The sequence below is a fragment of the Sciurus vulgaris genome (assembly GCF_902686455.1).
Source record: "Sciurus vulgaris genome assembly, chromosome: 10".
Lineage (NCBI taxonomy): Eukaryota > Metazoa > Chordata > Mammalia > Rodentia > Sciuridae > Sciurus > Sciurus vulgaris.
The window spans coordinates 122569246-122587003 of NC_136470.1; the positions used below are offsets into that span (position 1 = coordinate 122569246).

Genomic DNA, 17758 nt, shown 5'->3' on the forward strand with positions numbered 1-17758 from the left:
TCCCTTCTGAAAATTTAGGCATACTTTCTGTGCCTTTCTGTGCAGGCCAATCATTTTAGAAGAAGAAAGGATTCAGCTAGCCTGACTTAAAGAATGCATTATAGTCCTTGTCATTCTTTCTTTGAAGTTCACAGAGTACTAATTTATTTGTGAAGTTTGAGAAGTGGGAGAAGATTGAGGTAAATGTATCCATTTTATCCACTCTCCTCTCTTAAATCAGAGCAAGCTGTCCACCCATGGCTTTGGCATCCTTTCTGACATGATTGCTCATTGGTCTCCAGCAATGGCCCCAGGAAGAGGAAGCTTTTCTCAGCCCTCTGAGTGTTCTGTGCTGGGTAGAGTCATTCAGGCACATGGCTCTGAACTGTCCACTGGACTGGTTCTTTGTGTGCTGATCTGCAGATTTTTTTAACCCACTCTGTGACAACACACCAGTACCCAACATGGTCAAGTGGTAAGAGTTCTGTTGACATGACTCAAACCATGCTTGATCTCAATTCCAGACCTCCCTTGCTGAGTTACCTAACCTCTCCAAATATGTTTTTCCTTTCCAAAAAGAGGATATTTTGAGTGCCTCTTCTGAAATGCAATAAAATACTTTGTCAGTGTACATATGACATATGCTAAATCTTGATAAATTGTTGTCTTTGTTTTTTCTTTATATTTTTGAGGCAAGTCTTGGGTTCTAAATCATGCAATTCAAATAAGAAACTAATGTGTAGGACTTTTATCTAAAATGCTCCTGGAGAGCCCTTCAAGTTTGGCTAACTTCTAACTCCATCACTTTCTCTTCAAAGTCATCATGATTACTTATACATTGGAAAGTCCAGGCTTCAAGCACACACCCCATTTCATGTTATATAGTTTCTCAGGTGTCTGGCTTGGACTTGGCACCCTCCAGCCATTATGTGGAAAGCTGCAGACAACCAGACCAAAATAATAAAATAAATCACTACAAAATGAGAGCTTCCTTGTCATGTGCCACACATAATCCAGAAAGTGTGGACAAGCCCAAACTTGGCTGACTTTGAAGAAAAGGACAGACTGAAATCTGAAGGACCAGGATTCAACCTGCAAAAGGCCCAGAATTCCCTCCAGCTAGTGCCGAAGACTACCTTCTCTCCACTAGTAACCAGTGCTCAATGCAGAACCACATCAGGAAGTGTGGCTTGTCTCACAGAGGCTGAAGGGTAGAGAACCAGAGGCCAATTGAACACAAAGGTCACTCTGTCCTCCTTCATTCTGAAGAGTGGCAGTTCTGAGGATGGTTGTCATGGTGTGCTGTGAGTTTAGACTTGCAGGAGATGCCCAATGGGGCCTTCAGAGAAGTTCTTCTGGGTCGCTTATGGGCTCTGCTCACCTTGGAGGTGGCCAGAAAGCATGATCAATGGTGCAGTCTATAGGGAGCCCACATGGTAGCTGGGTAGTGGGATGAAGCTTGATGCAGGTTGGCTTTGATGTGCACAGAGAGTGGACTGGTGGCTCAGAGGAGCTGGAAGTCAGTGGTCAGTGGGAGGTCATGATCACCACCAAGCTTTGATAGCCCTCAGTGAGCAAAGTCACTGAGAGCCACTTGGTTCCCACAAGGAGGATGCTGTCTGCAGACCAGAAGAGGGAAACTGAGCACCAGGTGAGGTTTCCTCACCCTGTTAGTGAAGGCCAGGCTTTGTGCTCATTTCCGGGGACAGGCAGCTGTGAGATTAGCCATGCCCATGCCCATGCCCTCGCCCAGGTCAGGCTGTGAAGCACCAACCCCTCAGGGGCAGCAGCTGATTGGATCAGGAATTTGGCCCCAGCAGTCTCCGATGAGTTGTGTGGTCCCCCGTGGTTGGGCATTCAAGCTGATTCCAATGTTTCATTAATAGAAACAATAACACTGTCACAGAAATGCTTGGGGCATATAGGCTTACCTGGAAATGGAATTGCTGAATTACAGGCTATACACTCTTGAAGCCAATTAATATGACCAGAGTGCTTTTCCAATGACTTGGCCACTTTACATCCCTACCAGCAGTGTATCGTTTCCTCTCTTTCCCAATTGGATGTCATCAAGACTTTCAACCTCTGCTGATTTAACCGACCTCCTAATCGTTTGTTAGTATCTCTCTGATTTAACTTTTGATTCTTAATATGTTTGTTGACCAATTATTTTGTGTTCTAAGAATGAGTGTACAGAACCTTTGCCCTTTTATTATTTTTAAGGAACTTCTAGATGCCCATTAATTATATCTGATATTCTGCCCTTCTGGCCTCCATTTCACTTCTAATTATGGGTGCTTTTATTTTTATTACTTTGTTTATTTGTTAATATCAAGATTTTTAATTTTTGAACTCAAACCTGGCTGTCTCCTTCTGGTTTTAGGGATTTGTGTCTTGACTCTTTGTCAGGGTTTTATGGATATCCTTCCCACGCTAGGGTCTAAAAGTACTCTCATTTTCTTTTAACTCTCTGAACAGTGTTTGTTTCATTCTTTCCTCTATCTGGAATATATTTTTGCATGGGATATGATATTGGTATTCTTGTTTATCTTTTAAAAATAGCAATTACACCTCCACCTGAACTGTCCACATTTTAGCGAGACGCTTCTTCTCTTAGAGACTAAATGCCTGTGCATGTTTGTCTTTCTTCTCTCTCATTGATTGTTTGGTCTGTCCTGACACCATTTCTAATTGCCTCTAAAGATGGTAGGTTTATATCCTAATGACTGGTAAGCAGGTCTCTGTGTATTATCTATTTCCAAAAATACAAGTGAAGCACTTGTTTCCTCCAGGATGAACCTTAGAAAAAGTTGGGCCTGTGTCTTTAAGCAATCCTATTACATTAGGGTTGGGATTGCATTGAACATCTGGATTATTTTGGAGGGGACTACTTCTTTATGATGTTAAGTCTTTCCACCTAGGCACATGAGATTCACATCTTCTTTTTGCCCATTAGTGAGATTTTTATTGTTGTCTTCAGACTTTAATTTCACAGGCCTTATGAGGTTTTGATCCTAGGTATATTTTGGGTTTTGTGATTATTGTGAATAGATGCTTTTTGGTTGTTATTTTTTCAAATAGCTTGTGCCTACTAATGAATGAGACTGTAACAGTGAGAGTCATGAGCTTCCTCCTCTGGAGGAGTCTAAGAGAGACTGGCTTTTGTCACCTAACCCACTAAGTTTGTAGGGTTCTTTCCATTCTAAGAATTAGTGGTCAGAATCAGTACTTGATCTTGGGTGACCTATAACTCCTTGGAAGCCCAACACCCTTTTTGGTTTCTGTATTGTTCCCTTGACTTTGAATGTTGTCTTTGGAACTGGGGTGTCTTCTGTGTACCTGGAGAGAGGCAGTGCACATCTCTTGTAGAACTTCTGAGTTCCTGGAAGATTATTCTTGTATCCCCAGGAAAAACGGAATGTATAACTCATGACTTTTTGACTCACATTTCCTTTCTGGCTGTTATCTTGATGCCATTCTGACCTGCAGTCTCTTTAAAAAGATGAAGAGAATTATGACAACTGAAAAAAAAAAAATCTGGCCAGGCATGGTGCACACACCTATAATCCCAGCAGCTCAGGAGGCTGAGGCAGAAGGATCACAAGTTCAAAACCAGCCTCAGCAAATTAGTGAGGTCCTAAGAAACTCAGTGTGAGACCCTGTTCTCTTAATAAAATACAAAATAGGGCTGGGGATGTGGCTCAGTGGTTAAGTGCCCCTGATTTTAATCCCCAGTACCAAAATAAATTATGTTGTCCAGGGCGGGAACTTTTGGTCATTTCTGATGAACTGTAGAGACACAGGACTTTCCCATGGACACCATCTTCTCTCAGAGGATGGCAAGGATGTAGGACTCCCGATCATGCAGTAGCCTGAAGGCCTCAGTCTCACCTCCTGTCAAACCCTCAGTCCATACATGCAGCAGGGACTCGTTCAGTCTCATCCATGTAGTTACTTTCTTTCTTTCTTTCTTTTTTTTTTTAGCGGTGCTGGGGATTGATCCCAGGGCCCTGTGCTTGCAAGGCAAACACTTTACCAACTGAGCTATCTCCCCAGAAACTTTGGAAGGTCCATACTATCCCTTCATCAGTGCAGCGTCTTGAGAGTTCTCAGTAGGCTGTGCACTCTGTGGGACCAGCCAGGTCCTACACTCCTGAGATTCTGAGGGAGCAGAGATGCTTTGCCATCTTTAAGGATTTCATTATTTGTGTGACCCTCATCCCTGGCATGTCTTGGTCCAGGGACTGCCAACCAGACCTCAAGATGCAGAACATCATTGTCCTTGCTTTAGATTCCTGTCCTGATCTGTCTTTATACTGGCACCTGCATAGAGAATTACTAAGCTATGTGCTACCTCAGGGCATGCTAAATCAAATGAGTGGCTGGGCAGTTTCAAATCCTGAATGCATCAGTTAGAAATGAGTCAGGCCAGAACAAGGAGTTCTGTGGAGGCCTTGTCCAAGTAAGGTCTAGTTTTCCATTATGCCAAAGACAGAAGTGTGTCCCAGAGTCCTTTGACTTCAAAAAGACTCAGATGGTCTTAGAATTTTTCTTCCAGTGACAGAAAACACCTTTGAGCCTGCTTTGGTGGTGTGTGGCCTACTACAATGATCTTGCAGCAGAAAGAGATCTGGAGAAACTCCCTCCGACACTGATTGGGTCAGAGATGCTATGAAAAGGACCTGAGAAGGCGTGGTAGGTCCTATGTAGGAGGTCTGCTTCAGGCCTCCTGTTCTCCCGGCTTCAGAGGGCCTTATGGTCAAGTCTTCTGTATAAAGTCTTTCTTTCACTCATTGTGTAAGTGTGTACCTGATCACTGTTTCTCTTCCAGAAGATGAAGGAAGGACAGGGATTCCTGGTAACTATACCAGGCAGTCCCTTGTACATGTGGAGCACACGAGGCTTAACGTTCTTCCATTGATTTCCACATGAATGTGAAGAGCACAGTGTCCACTCCAAGTCTCTTAGCCCTCCTCAGGCTCACGGGTTTGACATTCTCCAATCTTGTCAGTCCGTGGCCTGTGTGGATGTCATGCAGGTGCCATGTCCCCTGCAGACCTTGAGCTCCCCAGGGTGGACAGCAGGGAGTTTGCCTCTAGCCTTACCTACACAGCACAGCACATACAAGTTGGTCACTCAAGAATCTGAATGATTAGGGTGAGTGACCTACCAAGAGTTACCCTGTGGCAAGGCTGGGAGTCAGCCCCTGTTTACTGAGTTCAGTGCATTGTCACCACTCTGAGAGTCCTTTGAGCCTGTTCCAAGACTGGGAGAGGGTCTTGAAGGCCATATTTTTGAGATTGCATGACCTACGGCTCTACTAGACTTTGAGTATCCCCAGGGCATCTCTGCAGGGCGGGGGGTTTTACATTAAAACGTGTCTCTCTTTGGCCTCATCCTAGGCCACAAGTAGGAGATCTGTCCAGCAATCACTGCCCCATGTAAACAGTGACCTCAGATGGGCCATAAGCACACTCCTGCTGAAACATGCTGCCTCCAGTCTGTGGGGGCCTCACCCTGCAAGGGCTTTTGCAGATTCCAGGAATACTGGCTCTCAGGCTTTGGCTCAGGCCAGAGAGAGGGGCTGCCTCTTTTCCCAGAAAGTGGAGACTACTTCCTCTCTCCTAGACAATTAGATTCATGGACGAAGGAGGAGCAAGAAGTACTTTCTGTAAACATTCGTATTTGGTGAAATGCATAATATGAGGCTCTTTGAGGCTCCCGAAATCCCTCTCAGCAGGGTCCCTCCTTGTTTTGACTAATCAGTTCTTCTTATTACTAACTGTTATGATTAGGGGAATTGCCTGAGTGCCACCCAGCGTTGCCAAGACCCTAATGAACAACACGTGGAGGCTTGCTCAGCACTATCCCGCAGCATGGCTGTTGTTTCTTCAGGAAGGGGCTAAGGTGGTTCAGGGGTGGGAGCTTCCTGCCTGCTTGTGAGCCACCCCTGCACATCCCCTGTCTGCTTTTGTGTCACACCTGGACCTTACACTCTTTTTTTTTTTTTTTTTTTTTTTGGTGTGTGGGGGGTTGCATACCAGGGATTGAACTCAGGGGCACTGGACCACTGAGCCACATCCCAGCCCTATTTGTATTTTATTTAGAGACAGGGTCTCACCGAGTTGCTTAGCACCTCACTAAGTTGCTGAGGCTGGCTTTGAACTCTCGATCCTCTTGCCTCAGCCTCCTGAACTGTTGGGATTAGGGCGTAAGCCTCCGCACCCAGCTGCCCTACACTCTGAGGGACCAAACAGGCCCTCATGTCTTGTTTCCACCATTCGCCAGCCACAGGACTTGACCCAAGTTATTTCTTTCCTCATATGTAAACTGAGAATAATAGTTTCTACCTCCCAGGAAGTTGGGACTATTGATTTCATCAAGTAATGAACAAAAAATTGCCTAACACTATACTTTGCTTGAAGGGTTTATTATTAAAAGAAAATTCAAAATTGCACACAGAACTCTATTGAAATGGGAACTAAGGTCATCACTCTGTTCTTTCAGATGCTTCTATAGAAATCTCCAGGGAAAGGACTCAAACATTGTTCATTCATGTGGTGGCAGGAATGAGTTTCACAAGGTCAGGGCCCTGTCCACAAGAAGCCACTGGCACAGGAGTCCTTCTTTATTTTTATTTATTTTTTTGGTACCGGGGATTGAACCTCAGGGGTCTTAACCACTGAGCCACATCCCTAGCCATTTTGTATATTTTGGGGACAAGATCTTGCTGAGTTGCTTCCTCCCAAAGTTGCAGAGGCTGACTTCCTAACTCTTATCTTCCTACTTCTGCCTCGTGAGCCACTGGGATTACAGGTGGGTGTGCCCCCACACCTGGAAAGGAGTCCCTTTTGGTTCTGTCACAAGCCCCTGGCCACTAGGAGGCGAGGGCTGTTGATCTTGTGTGTGCGCATCCGTTTGCAGACCTGGGCTGATCACTCGGTGACAGGACAAGCCACCTTGCCTCTCTGGTTCCTCAATTTTCTCATCATTAAAATGAGAATGGTAAGGATTCACAGAATGGTGGAGACAAAACTAGTGATATAATGTCTGTAAAAGCTATTCTTATCAGGAGTGTTTAAAAAATATTCAGAACCTGACTTTTTCTCCTCCCCGCTGCTCCCTTCCCTGGCCCAGGGCACTGTTGCCTATCACCCTGAGTGACAGCTGTGGCCTCCCAATGGTCTGTCTGCTTCTGTTTTTATCGTCTCATATCCTGTTCCTCACGAGGCAGCGAAAGTGGAACTCAAAAGTCTGCGCATGTCATTTCCTCTCTCAGAGTCCTCCTTACAGTAAAACCCCCCAGTCTGCGCCCAGGACCTGTATAGTATTCTGGCCTTCTCCCCTCCCTTCTAATCCACTGCTTCTCTCTTCCCTTTTGATCCCTGTGTACAGCCACAATACCCCCTTCATTTTCCTCAAGTGAGCCAACCAGAGGGTCTCACAGGCTGGCCCTTTGTTCTGGGAAACATTCCCTCTAGATGCTGCTTAGTTCCTGGACTGACCACATTCAGGTCTCTGTCCAATGGCCTTTTCTCCAAGAGCATTCCTCTCACCACTCCAACCCCACCATCTCCCCATTTCCCTCCTCCTGCTCTATTTATTCTCAGAACCTAATCGATACTTATAGCAAACACTTTCTACCCACAGAAGCACTGCTTGACTCTTCATGATGGCAAGAAATTTTGCCTGTATCATTGTATTTGAACTAATTATTTTGATATAATAGTAAGATGCACAGCCACCATTAGACAAGTCATATGAAGTGATGGGCATGTTCTGACTCTTTGTGTGGCACTGCCCGATGGTAGCCTTTATAATGCTCCTGTCAGTTATAATTACTGCCATCCCAGTTTTATCAGCAAGCATGCTGAGGCTTGGAGAGGTGATGCCAAAGCCAGGGATTAGACTCAGTTCTTTCTGAATCTGCACGTATGACCTCCATCTCTGGTGAGTGCACCTGTGGTTCACCTTAAACTGACTCCAAAACACAATAAAGTGTCCTGAGGAAGATCATGCCCACGTCGCTGTTAGGAACAGTGAATCAATACGATTTCCCCAGGTTTCAGGGTCTTCTCCTTCTTACCCCAGAGAACATCCTACATTTGAGGAGAAAAACCTCAAAAGATGCCTGAGCTTGCAAAAGGTTGGGCATCGATTAGCCTTCCAACCCCTGCTGCCTCAGGACCCCAGCACAACTCTGTCTCTGGAAGGAACATGTTAGCACTTCAGACACACATACTCCATATTAAGCAAACTGGTGTTCTATATGTCTGCTGCTCAACACTCACAAATTACAGGCAGTCCTTGATCTGTTTTTTCCCCCCCAAATACCTCAATCCCTTCCAAACTTCTTCTATTTTATTTTTACCAGAGATTGAACCCAGGGGCACTTAATCACTTAGCCACATTCCCAGCACTTTTTATGTTTTATTTGGAGACAGGATCTCACTAAGTTGTTTAGGCCCTTGCTAAGTTGCTGAGGCTAGCCTAGAACTTAGGATCCTCCTGGCAGCCTCGCTAATTGCTGAGAGTACAGGTGTCCACCACCACACCTGGATTCCTCCAAACTTCTGATGTTGAGAGAAGAATATCTTTGGCATTCTCTAAATGACTCACCCATCTCCCCATTTTGAGGTCACCACTTTGCACCAGATCCCTGATTACTTTTTCTCAATACAGCCCTGAGAGTCCCACTCCACCTATGACAAAACCTGACAATCCCTTCTGCTCCTGAGCTCTGCTATCGGGGTGTTATTATGGAGCCTGGCATAGGCTCTTTAGAAGTTCCCCCAAGAAAATGTCAGCGAAGGGGATGGGAGCACAGATTCCTGTCCCTCTCCAAGGTCCTGAACCAAATCATTGGGGCACATCACTCTTCCCTCTAAAATCCTCGTTGTTCTAGGTTCTAGTCTGACCTCTCCCAGGAATTCTGCACTTGGTAAGGTAAAGGTGGAAGAGAACTGGTGTCACATGCGAGAGGAAGGAGAGAAAAAGAGCTGACCTCAGGCTGGAGCTTACCAATCGATAAATGGCATCTAGAAAGAGTAAAGAAAGGTTTTGTTTTGGCATTGTTTACAAACAACCTATTATCAAAGGGAAAAAAATGAAACTGAACATGAAGCTGAACTCATGTTTATTTGATAATTCCACTACAGCTCTGCAAACTTTTCCTCTTCTGACCTATCTTAAATTTCAAACCATCCTTTTTCCTTCCAGTATGCTGTATTTAGGGCAAAGGCCTGACAATCTGTCTGATTTGATTTTCTGCATGCCTTGCACCCACAGAAGACCTTGTTGGGTCTCCATTTTCCCATTTTTACATCTTTTTCTGATCCTTGAATTCTATCTGTTTCACTATAAAATCTCAAAGACTTTTCCACCTTCTCCAGGAAAGTTTCTTTAAGTAGCTGTGTCATAGTGAGCCAACAGCAAAGAGATGTCCTGATGGAACTATCACTTTGAAGCACTTCTCCTGGACCACGCCTCTCACGTGTCCCAGACTCTCACGCCACACTCTTTCCCATCATCCTTCTCCCTAGTGTCATTTTCTGGTCTTCCTCTCTACCACTTCTTAACCTTCAGTCCACATTGAAGAATGCAGGTACTTTTCGAAACTACAGTCTTTTGACTCTTCTTAGCCACAAGGACATTGCTTTTTGCACTCTCTTGACTGACAATACTCAGGAGTTTTGCATATGAAATGTATTTCTTGGGTCATTTCAAGACTCAAGCCCTTAATCCTAAAAAGAGACAGAGTAGAGGGCATAATTTGCCATTGGAGTAACAAGGGGTTTCCTTGTCTCTTAGTCAGGGAGGTCAATGAATAAGTAAATACCATGCCAGAGTCAGACCACCTCTTGGGAGGCCAGGAAACCGAGTTCACAAGTCCAGGAGGTAATAAGAATTGGCCACGTTCTGGAGACACAGTCGCACACTTAAGGATAAGGTTCTGTCCCTTCTTGGGTGTGCTCTCTGGGGCTTAGTGGCCTGGAGGGCATAGATTAGGGCAGAGAGTTATCAAGGATTTCCCCCAGGTATAAACTCCCACTTTGAAACTAGAACCCCAAAATATCATACCTGAATGTGCTGAGCAACATTAGTCTTATCTTTCCCCCAGTATCTGTGGTTTGCATCTGTAGCACTTACTTTGATTCTTAATTCTATGTGTTCACAATTCCCAGTATGACATAGGTGTAGGGCCTTGCATTTGAGTTCCCCAACATAACTTCCACATCTTCATGGTTTTTAGAGTGCTCAGCACTACATATAGGTTCTGTGCTCATGGAGTGACTGAATTAGATCAGTCTTAATTAGATGAGTGGGTCAAGGTTGCAGATAATCAAATAATGACATACTAATAGTGTTAATACTTGCAGCTGATATTACTTAATTCATTTGCATACCAAACACAACTAAACAATTTGAGCCTATTATCTCATTAAATTCTCAGAATTACCATTTGTCAGATGAGGAAATTGAGCCTTCGAACTTTACTTTCTCAAGGTTCATCAGCTTGGTTGCCATGAACATCTAGGGGTTTCATTGATTGATCTCGGGGGACTATGAACCCACTCAGTCTGAAAAATTATACGTGTCTTCAAACACATGTTCATTTTTCTAAGGAAAAACTTTGTTGCTCTCATCAGATTCCCCCAGGAGAGGACCCATCTTCTGGCTTGATGCATAAGAGCACAATCCCAGCCTACATGTGGGGTGTCCCAGAAGAGTATCCCCTTACTACCATAGTAATCCTCACCAGACCCCCTGGGGAGTTATCTAAGGATGCAGACTTGGTGGTAGCAATGCAATTAATAGAACCCTCTCTGCTGGGCACTTTTTACCATCCTGAAATTAGTTTCTCAATTCTAAGAATAGGAGGTTGGCCTTATTAAGATTCCTGATAAAGGAATTAGCTATCTTCAGCATATTTTCCCTTTGGTTACTCTAGAGTGCTCTCATTTATAACTTGATGCTACAAATAAACTCATCAGTTCTCTGCCACCCTGTCTCTCTGTTCTTAACAAAACAAAGCAAACAACCAAAAAAATCTGGCCCAAACCACATTAAGAAATAGCAAGATTGCTCTCTCAAGATGGTAACACTTGGGCCTGCCCCATGGTTCCCTATTTAAGGATTTGAGGTCCCAGTAATAACTCTGCTGCATGTGGGCTGAGTTAACCTCTCAGGAATATCCTAGAAGACACTGGAGACCCATCTGTATAATTCAGCATCCACCATGCTCCCTCCTCATCCAAACAGAAAATCACTGCTCAACACTTCCGCATCCTTTAAAAGGACTCAATTTCCCTAGCCCTTTGAACAGAATGTGTTCATCAGTAGTAACCGTGGCAACAGATCAGAGAGGCTTCAAAAATCCTGTCTGTGTGTAATTAAGAAAAACAAGGAAGCAGACACAAGAGCAGGGAGCTCAGACAAGGAGCCTGTGGTGCTGAGCCCTGCAATGGCAATCACTGAGGCTTTGCTGATAGAGATGGCTAATTTCCTATCTTCCTTGTGGCCTCCCTTTCTGCTCTCCTTTCTAATGTTGTCTCCTTCCTAGGGATGTTGCTTGGGCACAAATTCTGGATGAATACTTCCTGCAAAGAGTAGGGTCCCAAACCCAGGAGGCAATGATTATATGGATAGAAAGTAATCCTAGCACCTTCGTCTAGGGAAATTTATGCACAGGCCAAACCTGCTCTGGTCCAGCTCTTCATTCATGCAGAGACTGGGAAGACTACCTACAGGAATGTACCCATCTCATCAGAATGTGTGAGCACTGGCACCTGGGGCCATCATTGTGTTTTAACCACTCAGACATGAGGCCTTGTCTTGCCAGGCTTGGAGCAGGCCTCATGGGAATAAGCGACAGACCTCAGCATTGTTAGGAGACCATTTGAGCCCTAGGCTGTTTTATTTCATAGCATTTCTTCTTGTGTGAACTCCTCTCATTTATCTCTGTGTTTCCTTCTATCCTGTCAGTTTCCATTCACCAAAGAGAAACATCAGCTCCATGAGAGCAGAAGCTTGCCCGTCTTTCTATTTATGCCGGCCAAGAGCCTGGAAGAGTGCAGGATATACTTGTTCAAGGAATGAGTGAATAAAGAATGAGGCCCCAGCCTTTGTTGTGACCCAGACTTGGGTCATCTCCACCACATGCACTGGTGCCCACTCTGTGAGTTGAACAAGGCACACCATGGCCCGTGCACAGGCTGGGGAAGGACACACAGCAGGGCATGTTGGGCTCTCCTGGCTCTCTGAGTCTGCTTTCCAAAAAAGGCTCTTAACATCTGTCCCTATTCCTTGGTAGAAAAGGATTCAGATTTATTCATTTCTGGACTCAGCAACCAAGGCCTCCTCCACAAACCCCCATTCACATCCTACAGATGCATTCATTCTAAGCAGCACCCAAGGAGAAGGGGCCAGGATTGCTGCATGTGAAGGCTCTTTCTAAATAAACATGGGGGAGCCTTCCTCAAAACTCACTGTTTCCTTCTTTTTCAGTTGGGAGCAAATGGACAGACAGACAGTAGCACCAGCTGCTCCAGATCAGGGACAAGATCAGACAATCCAGATCAACTCTTCACTTGCTAATTTATCTCACTAAAGCCTCTGCCACTCAGGATCACAGGCAGTGGGTCCTCACTGCTGTTGCTGATTCAAAGCCTCTCTCAAGTCCATCCATGTGCTCAAAGCAGGGCATCCTGTTTCACACTGGAGAATGGATGCACAGATGGGACTCTCAGCCATGCACACTGAGCAAAAGTAGGAAAGCAGATTGACAGGGTCTTCTGCCGGTAAATTGCTGTCTGGACTTGGGAATCACAGAGACAAGCCAGATACCTGCCCCTACCTACCAAAAGGCCACTGTATGGTGATAAAACAGAGAGAGAGAGAGAGAGAGAGAGAGAGAGAGAGAGAGAGAGAGAGAGAGAGAGAGAGAGAGAGTTGGAATGGGTGCTGGATCTCTAAGAGTGGGCAAGAGTTCATTAGGTAGATAAGGAGGGAAAGGAATTCCAGACAGAGGGAAGAACACTGTGCAGAGGCTCAGGGGTATAAAGAGAGTTTAGTTCATGAAAGAAATTTCAGGGATATTCCTATTAGCCATGGGGGCAAGGGGCAAGTGCCCAAGATGTGATTGACAGCAACAAGACCATAGGGAATTTGAATGACATGGAAGTGGGGTGGTAAATATCCCAGGTAATTGGAACACAGAAGACTTGGAACATAGGAGCTTTGGTCTCATGTGCATTTTAGAGTTCGTATTCTGGAAGAAGAGGAGAATCCAAGAGACTGCAGAAACAATGCTAGAGAATTAACTAGGAGGACTTTCCAAGAGGGCAAGAAAATTGATGAGACCTGGAATTCTGAGGCTGTGGGAATATAGAAGAAAGAAAATATCTGAGGAAAAGGAGATGGTGTTGACAGATTGTGGTGACGGTCCACAACCTGGGGAGTACAGAAGATGTCCTCCCAGGGCCTCATTGGTGACTATGCAAGGTGTCAAGAAAAATTACAGGCTGAATTGTGTTTCCTGGATTTGTCAACTCGAAGGCCAAAGGAAAGGCTGTCATGGCAGAGGAGCAGGGAAGTGGCCAGGCTACTGTTGGCTCTGCAGGAAGAGAAGAGAGACGGTTTCTTCTTTGGAAAAGCTGGCTGGAGAGTAAAGAAGAGAGGACGTGTGAGGTAGAGAGATGCCAGGGGATTGGTGTTTGCACTTGAAACTTGCCAAGACTTATGCAAGTTTAAGGTGAGAAGCTGGAGTCAGGGGAGAGGGTGAGGTTGAAGCTCCAGGGAGAGAGGAGATCCCTGGAGGAAGGTCTCCCAAGGGTGGGATGGAGGGATGGTCACTTTCTCCACCAATACCTGCCTCTCCACTCGGGGCTGTTCTCTGAGTGATAGTCTTAGGGCGGGCTGAGGATGCAATATGATATTGTTTTTAAAAAGGTTTGCCCCACACCCCGCATAAGTAAGCACTGAGCGTATACATTCATTATAAGGATGAGAAATGTGGCCTTTGAGTGAGGCTGGGCTGTCTGCTTTGTGAGACAAGCAACAATGTCATGGACAGCTGGGAGCTTGTGGCATGAGTGTCATCAGTCTGAAGCAACAGACGTGTCCAAGACAGGCATTGACCAACATGGATGCTAATGAATTGTGCAGTGTGAGGCAAGCCATCCTGGCCCAATAAGAGTCCACCTGGGACCATACCAACTGCTTTCCCAGTACTACCTGTGTGCTGATTTAAAGAGAGATGGATGTTTATCCCTGGGCAGATGGGTAGGGAATTCTTGAACACTGTTTGCAAGACTTCAGTAAAAATGTTTCATGAATTCTGCCCTGTCACAAGTGTGCATGAATGCTATGCTTTTGCTCAGGCCTAATGGGCTTTATATAGTACAGTACTGATTTTCTTTCATGTTTTAATAGAATCCGATTTAATATTTGCTTTCTGCTCTAGCTGGTGCTGTTGACTGATTCAACACCGAATCCTTCCCTGGTGCCCCCCGACCTTGTTGTTATTCCCTCATTTTGTGTGTTGGCATTTGATTCCTGTCTCCAGCATGAATCACTTTACACATGTCTTCGTTCAGCTGGCGATGGTCACGTGCATGAATTCTGAATGCATTACTATCTGGAGAGGCTGCTCCAGCAGATCTGCTGTTAGGAAGGGGGTGGGGGCTTCCAGGCAGGATTCATTTCCATCCGTTAGACATTGAGGAGACCCAGACTCATGCTTGGGAGTCTGGGGCTAGGATCTGGCAGGAAATTCTCCAACTTCATCTCAAACTGCCCAGCACTATGACTATTAATTCAGCAACATTCTGCTCTCCTACAAAGTACCAAGCTCTCCAGAATTTCACAACAAGGCATTTCCACTTCTGCTGGATGGGAATAGCCATGAACAGCTGTTCAGATGGAAGAAGCTGCCCTCCTTGGGTCCCAGTGCGCCTGGCTGGCTTGGAGAAGGAGAGTGTGTTCAGAACAGGGGTATGGTTAAGAACATGAGCTTTGGGAATCAGGCATGTCTGAGTGTCCGTGCTGGCTTCAGTTCCTACAGACCATATGATCTATATCATAGAAGTTCTATATGTAGATCTAAATCTAGATATAGATATCAGATATAGATATCTAGATATAGATATCAGAGCCAAACTCTATAAGTTTAGTTTCCTAAGTAATTGTGATAATTATTGTGTCTTATTGGTAGGGTTCTTGGGGTGTATAAATGAGGTAATGCATATAAAGTAGCTAACTGAGGGTCCAGAACACTCTCTCCTATGTTATTATGTTGTGGGGTCAAAAATTGTGGTTGTGTGACCCTCTCCTGCTCAACAATGCTTCTTGACTTCATGCACTAAAGTTGGTACAATGTGAATATTCATCTCCCTGGGTGCTTTTGTAACCTGTCCTATAGAAAAAAAAAAGTCCCAACCATAATGCATCTACAGGTAGATCCCAATTTGTGTTTGTGCAGTATTCCAGGATCTGTGGGACTTTTGGATGGGGCTGCTCATATGCCACTACCCTTGACTTCTACTTCAGTGAAGAAAAGTCCAGGGATTCAGTAAGCATCCAGTATACAAACATTTTATTAAACCAAAATCTCACTGAAGGATATGACTTGGTTCAAGAACAAGAAGACTTGAATTCACATTCCTTGGCACGTAGGATGGAAAGAAAGAAATCTTCAGTGGGGATGATCAACAGGGGGTTTGGGGCAGGTTGTCATCTCCATCCACCATTTTTTTTTTTCATGGAATGGATTGGAGCACAGATATTTGGGGCTGAGGAGGTGGGGGTGGATGCATATGATAAGGGTGGTACGGTACCAGATGCAGACCACAGAGATGTGGGACAAGGAAGCTTGTGGCCAGCCTCACTGGGTCCATCTTTGTCTCCCTGCAGGTGTTCCCTCAGGTCCCCGCAATGTCATCTCCATTGTCAATGAGACATCCATCATTCTGGAGTGGCATCCTCCGAGGGAGACTGGTGGGCGGGATGATGTGACCTACAACATCATCTGCAAAAAGTGCCGGGCAGACCGCAGAAGCTGCTCCCGCTGCGATGACAACGTGGAGTTTGTGCCCAGGCAGCTGGGCCTGACCGAGTGCCGTGTCTCCATCAGCAGCCTTTGGGCCCACACCCCCTACACTTTTGACATCCAGGCCATCAATGGAGTCTCCAGCAAGAGTCCCTTCCCCCCGCAGCATGTGTCCGTCAACATCACCACAAACCAAGCTGGTAAGTCTGGAGGCTCTGTGCTCCTCGGTCTGTGTGGCTGACTTTTTACCCAGCTCTGTGTTGGGACACTGCTGCAGCCACCTCCATTCTGCCAGTCTGCCTTCAGGCTGCATCCAAGGAGTGAAAGCATCAAATGACAGGCATTTGCCGCCGTGGAGGAGGCAGTTGTATTGTTTTGAGTTCAAGAGTGAGCAGGAGGCTAGGGAATTTTCTTCTATCCAGCATCAAAGCAAAGGTGTATATCCAAGCTAGAAAGAGCTTGGTGCTCTGCATCCAGCCAGGATGCTGTTAGAAGGAGGAATGGGGGATAGACAGACAGATGGATAGATGGGCAGATTAATAGATAGATGGATGCACTGATGGACAGATGCATGGCAGACAAACAAATGGGGTGAGTGGGTGGGAGAATTGCAAGACCTTGAGAACAGAACCCCAATGATGCTCTAATGGAAAACCTAATGAAAGAAATTTCCCAGAAATCATATGATAAAGGCAATATTGCCATCATAGATGGTTTTTTGATTAAACTCCTGTTATTCAAGAGTAAATTCCCCTTTATGGCTTGCTCAGATGAATGCTACAATGTTACAGAGACCTCAGATAGGTGGCAATAGATCACTCCCAATAGCTGGCACATCCCTGTGCCTTGCACAGCTCAGAACACATTCTCTTCTCTTTATTTCTTTATCTCTTACTCTTCTGATCTTTTCTCTTTATTGCTTTTCACACCTCTTACAACAACAATCCATTTCTTTTTATATCCATTGAGCCAGTCCCTTCGTTCACTAACTCACTCATTTATTTACTCATTCATTATTAAGAGGCTGTCATTTAGCATCTACTCTATGCCATGCTGTGGATTAGGTACTGTGACAGACACAGTGATACTTGGAAACGTTCATTCCTCCCATGAAACTCATTAGCTGAAGAATTTGCAGGACTAAAGTACAGAGCCGCAAGATGGTGTATACTAAGCACTGTATGCTGTGAATACCAAGGGAGATGGAAAAGAACAGTCTCTCCCCTGTGTGACCGTGCAAGGCTGCAGAGGCGAATGAGCACCACGTATACCAGCAATGGGGGTCATAGGCAGTAGACCATGATCCTATTTGGAATTATAGATTTTTCTCAATCACCGAATTCTAGGAGGACAGCTTGTTAGTAGACTAGCAGGAGCCTGACATCTCTCTGTGCTCTCTCTCCCTCTGAGCATCTCCCCTTTCTTGACTTCTTTCCCACTCCATCCTTTTCTCTCCTCACTTCCCGGTCTTCAGTCTTATTCTGCCTCTTTTAATACCAGGCATCTTTGATGCCAGATGATTCTGGGGTTTAAGCTGTCAGAACTGAGAAGAAAAAAAGGTGTTGTAGGAGTTCATAGCTGTCCAGATGGCTGTGTTGTTGTTGTTGGTGTGTGTGTGTGTGCATGTGTGTGTGTGTGTGTGTTCTTGTGGTGTGTTTGTATGTATGAGCACGGTCACGTGTTTACATGCATAAGTGTATAGTGAGAAAATAAGAGTGGAAGTGTAGAAGG

At 45.2% G+C, this 17758-nt stretch overlaps 1 protein-coding gene across 1 annotated transcript in view; it reads left to right on the forward strand.

Annotated features, from left to right (window-relative positions):
• LOC306637686 (ephrin type-B receptor 1) overlaps positions 1 to 17758 on the forward strand; it is a gene marked incomplete at its 5' end in the record, with an annotated part of 135740 nt that overhangs the window by 9992 nt on the left and 107990 nt on the right. The window contains one exon of the mRNA XM_079100448.1: positions 15892 to 16227. Within this exon, the coding sequence (XP_078956574.1) occupies positions 15892 to 16227 (336 nt within the window). The remainder of the gene's footprint in view (positions 1 to 15891; positions 16228 to 17758) is intronic.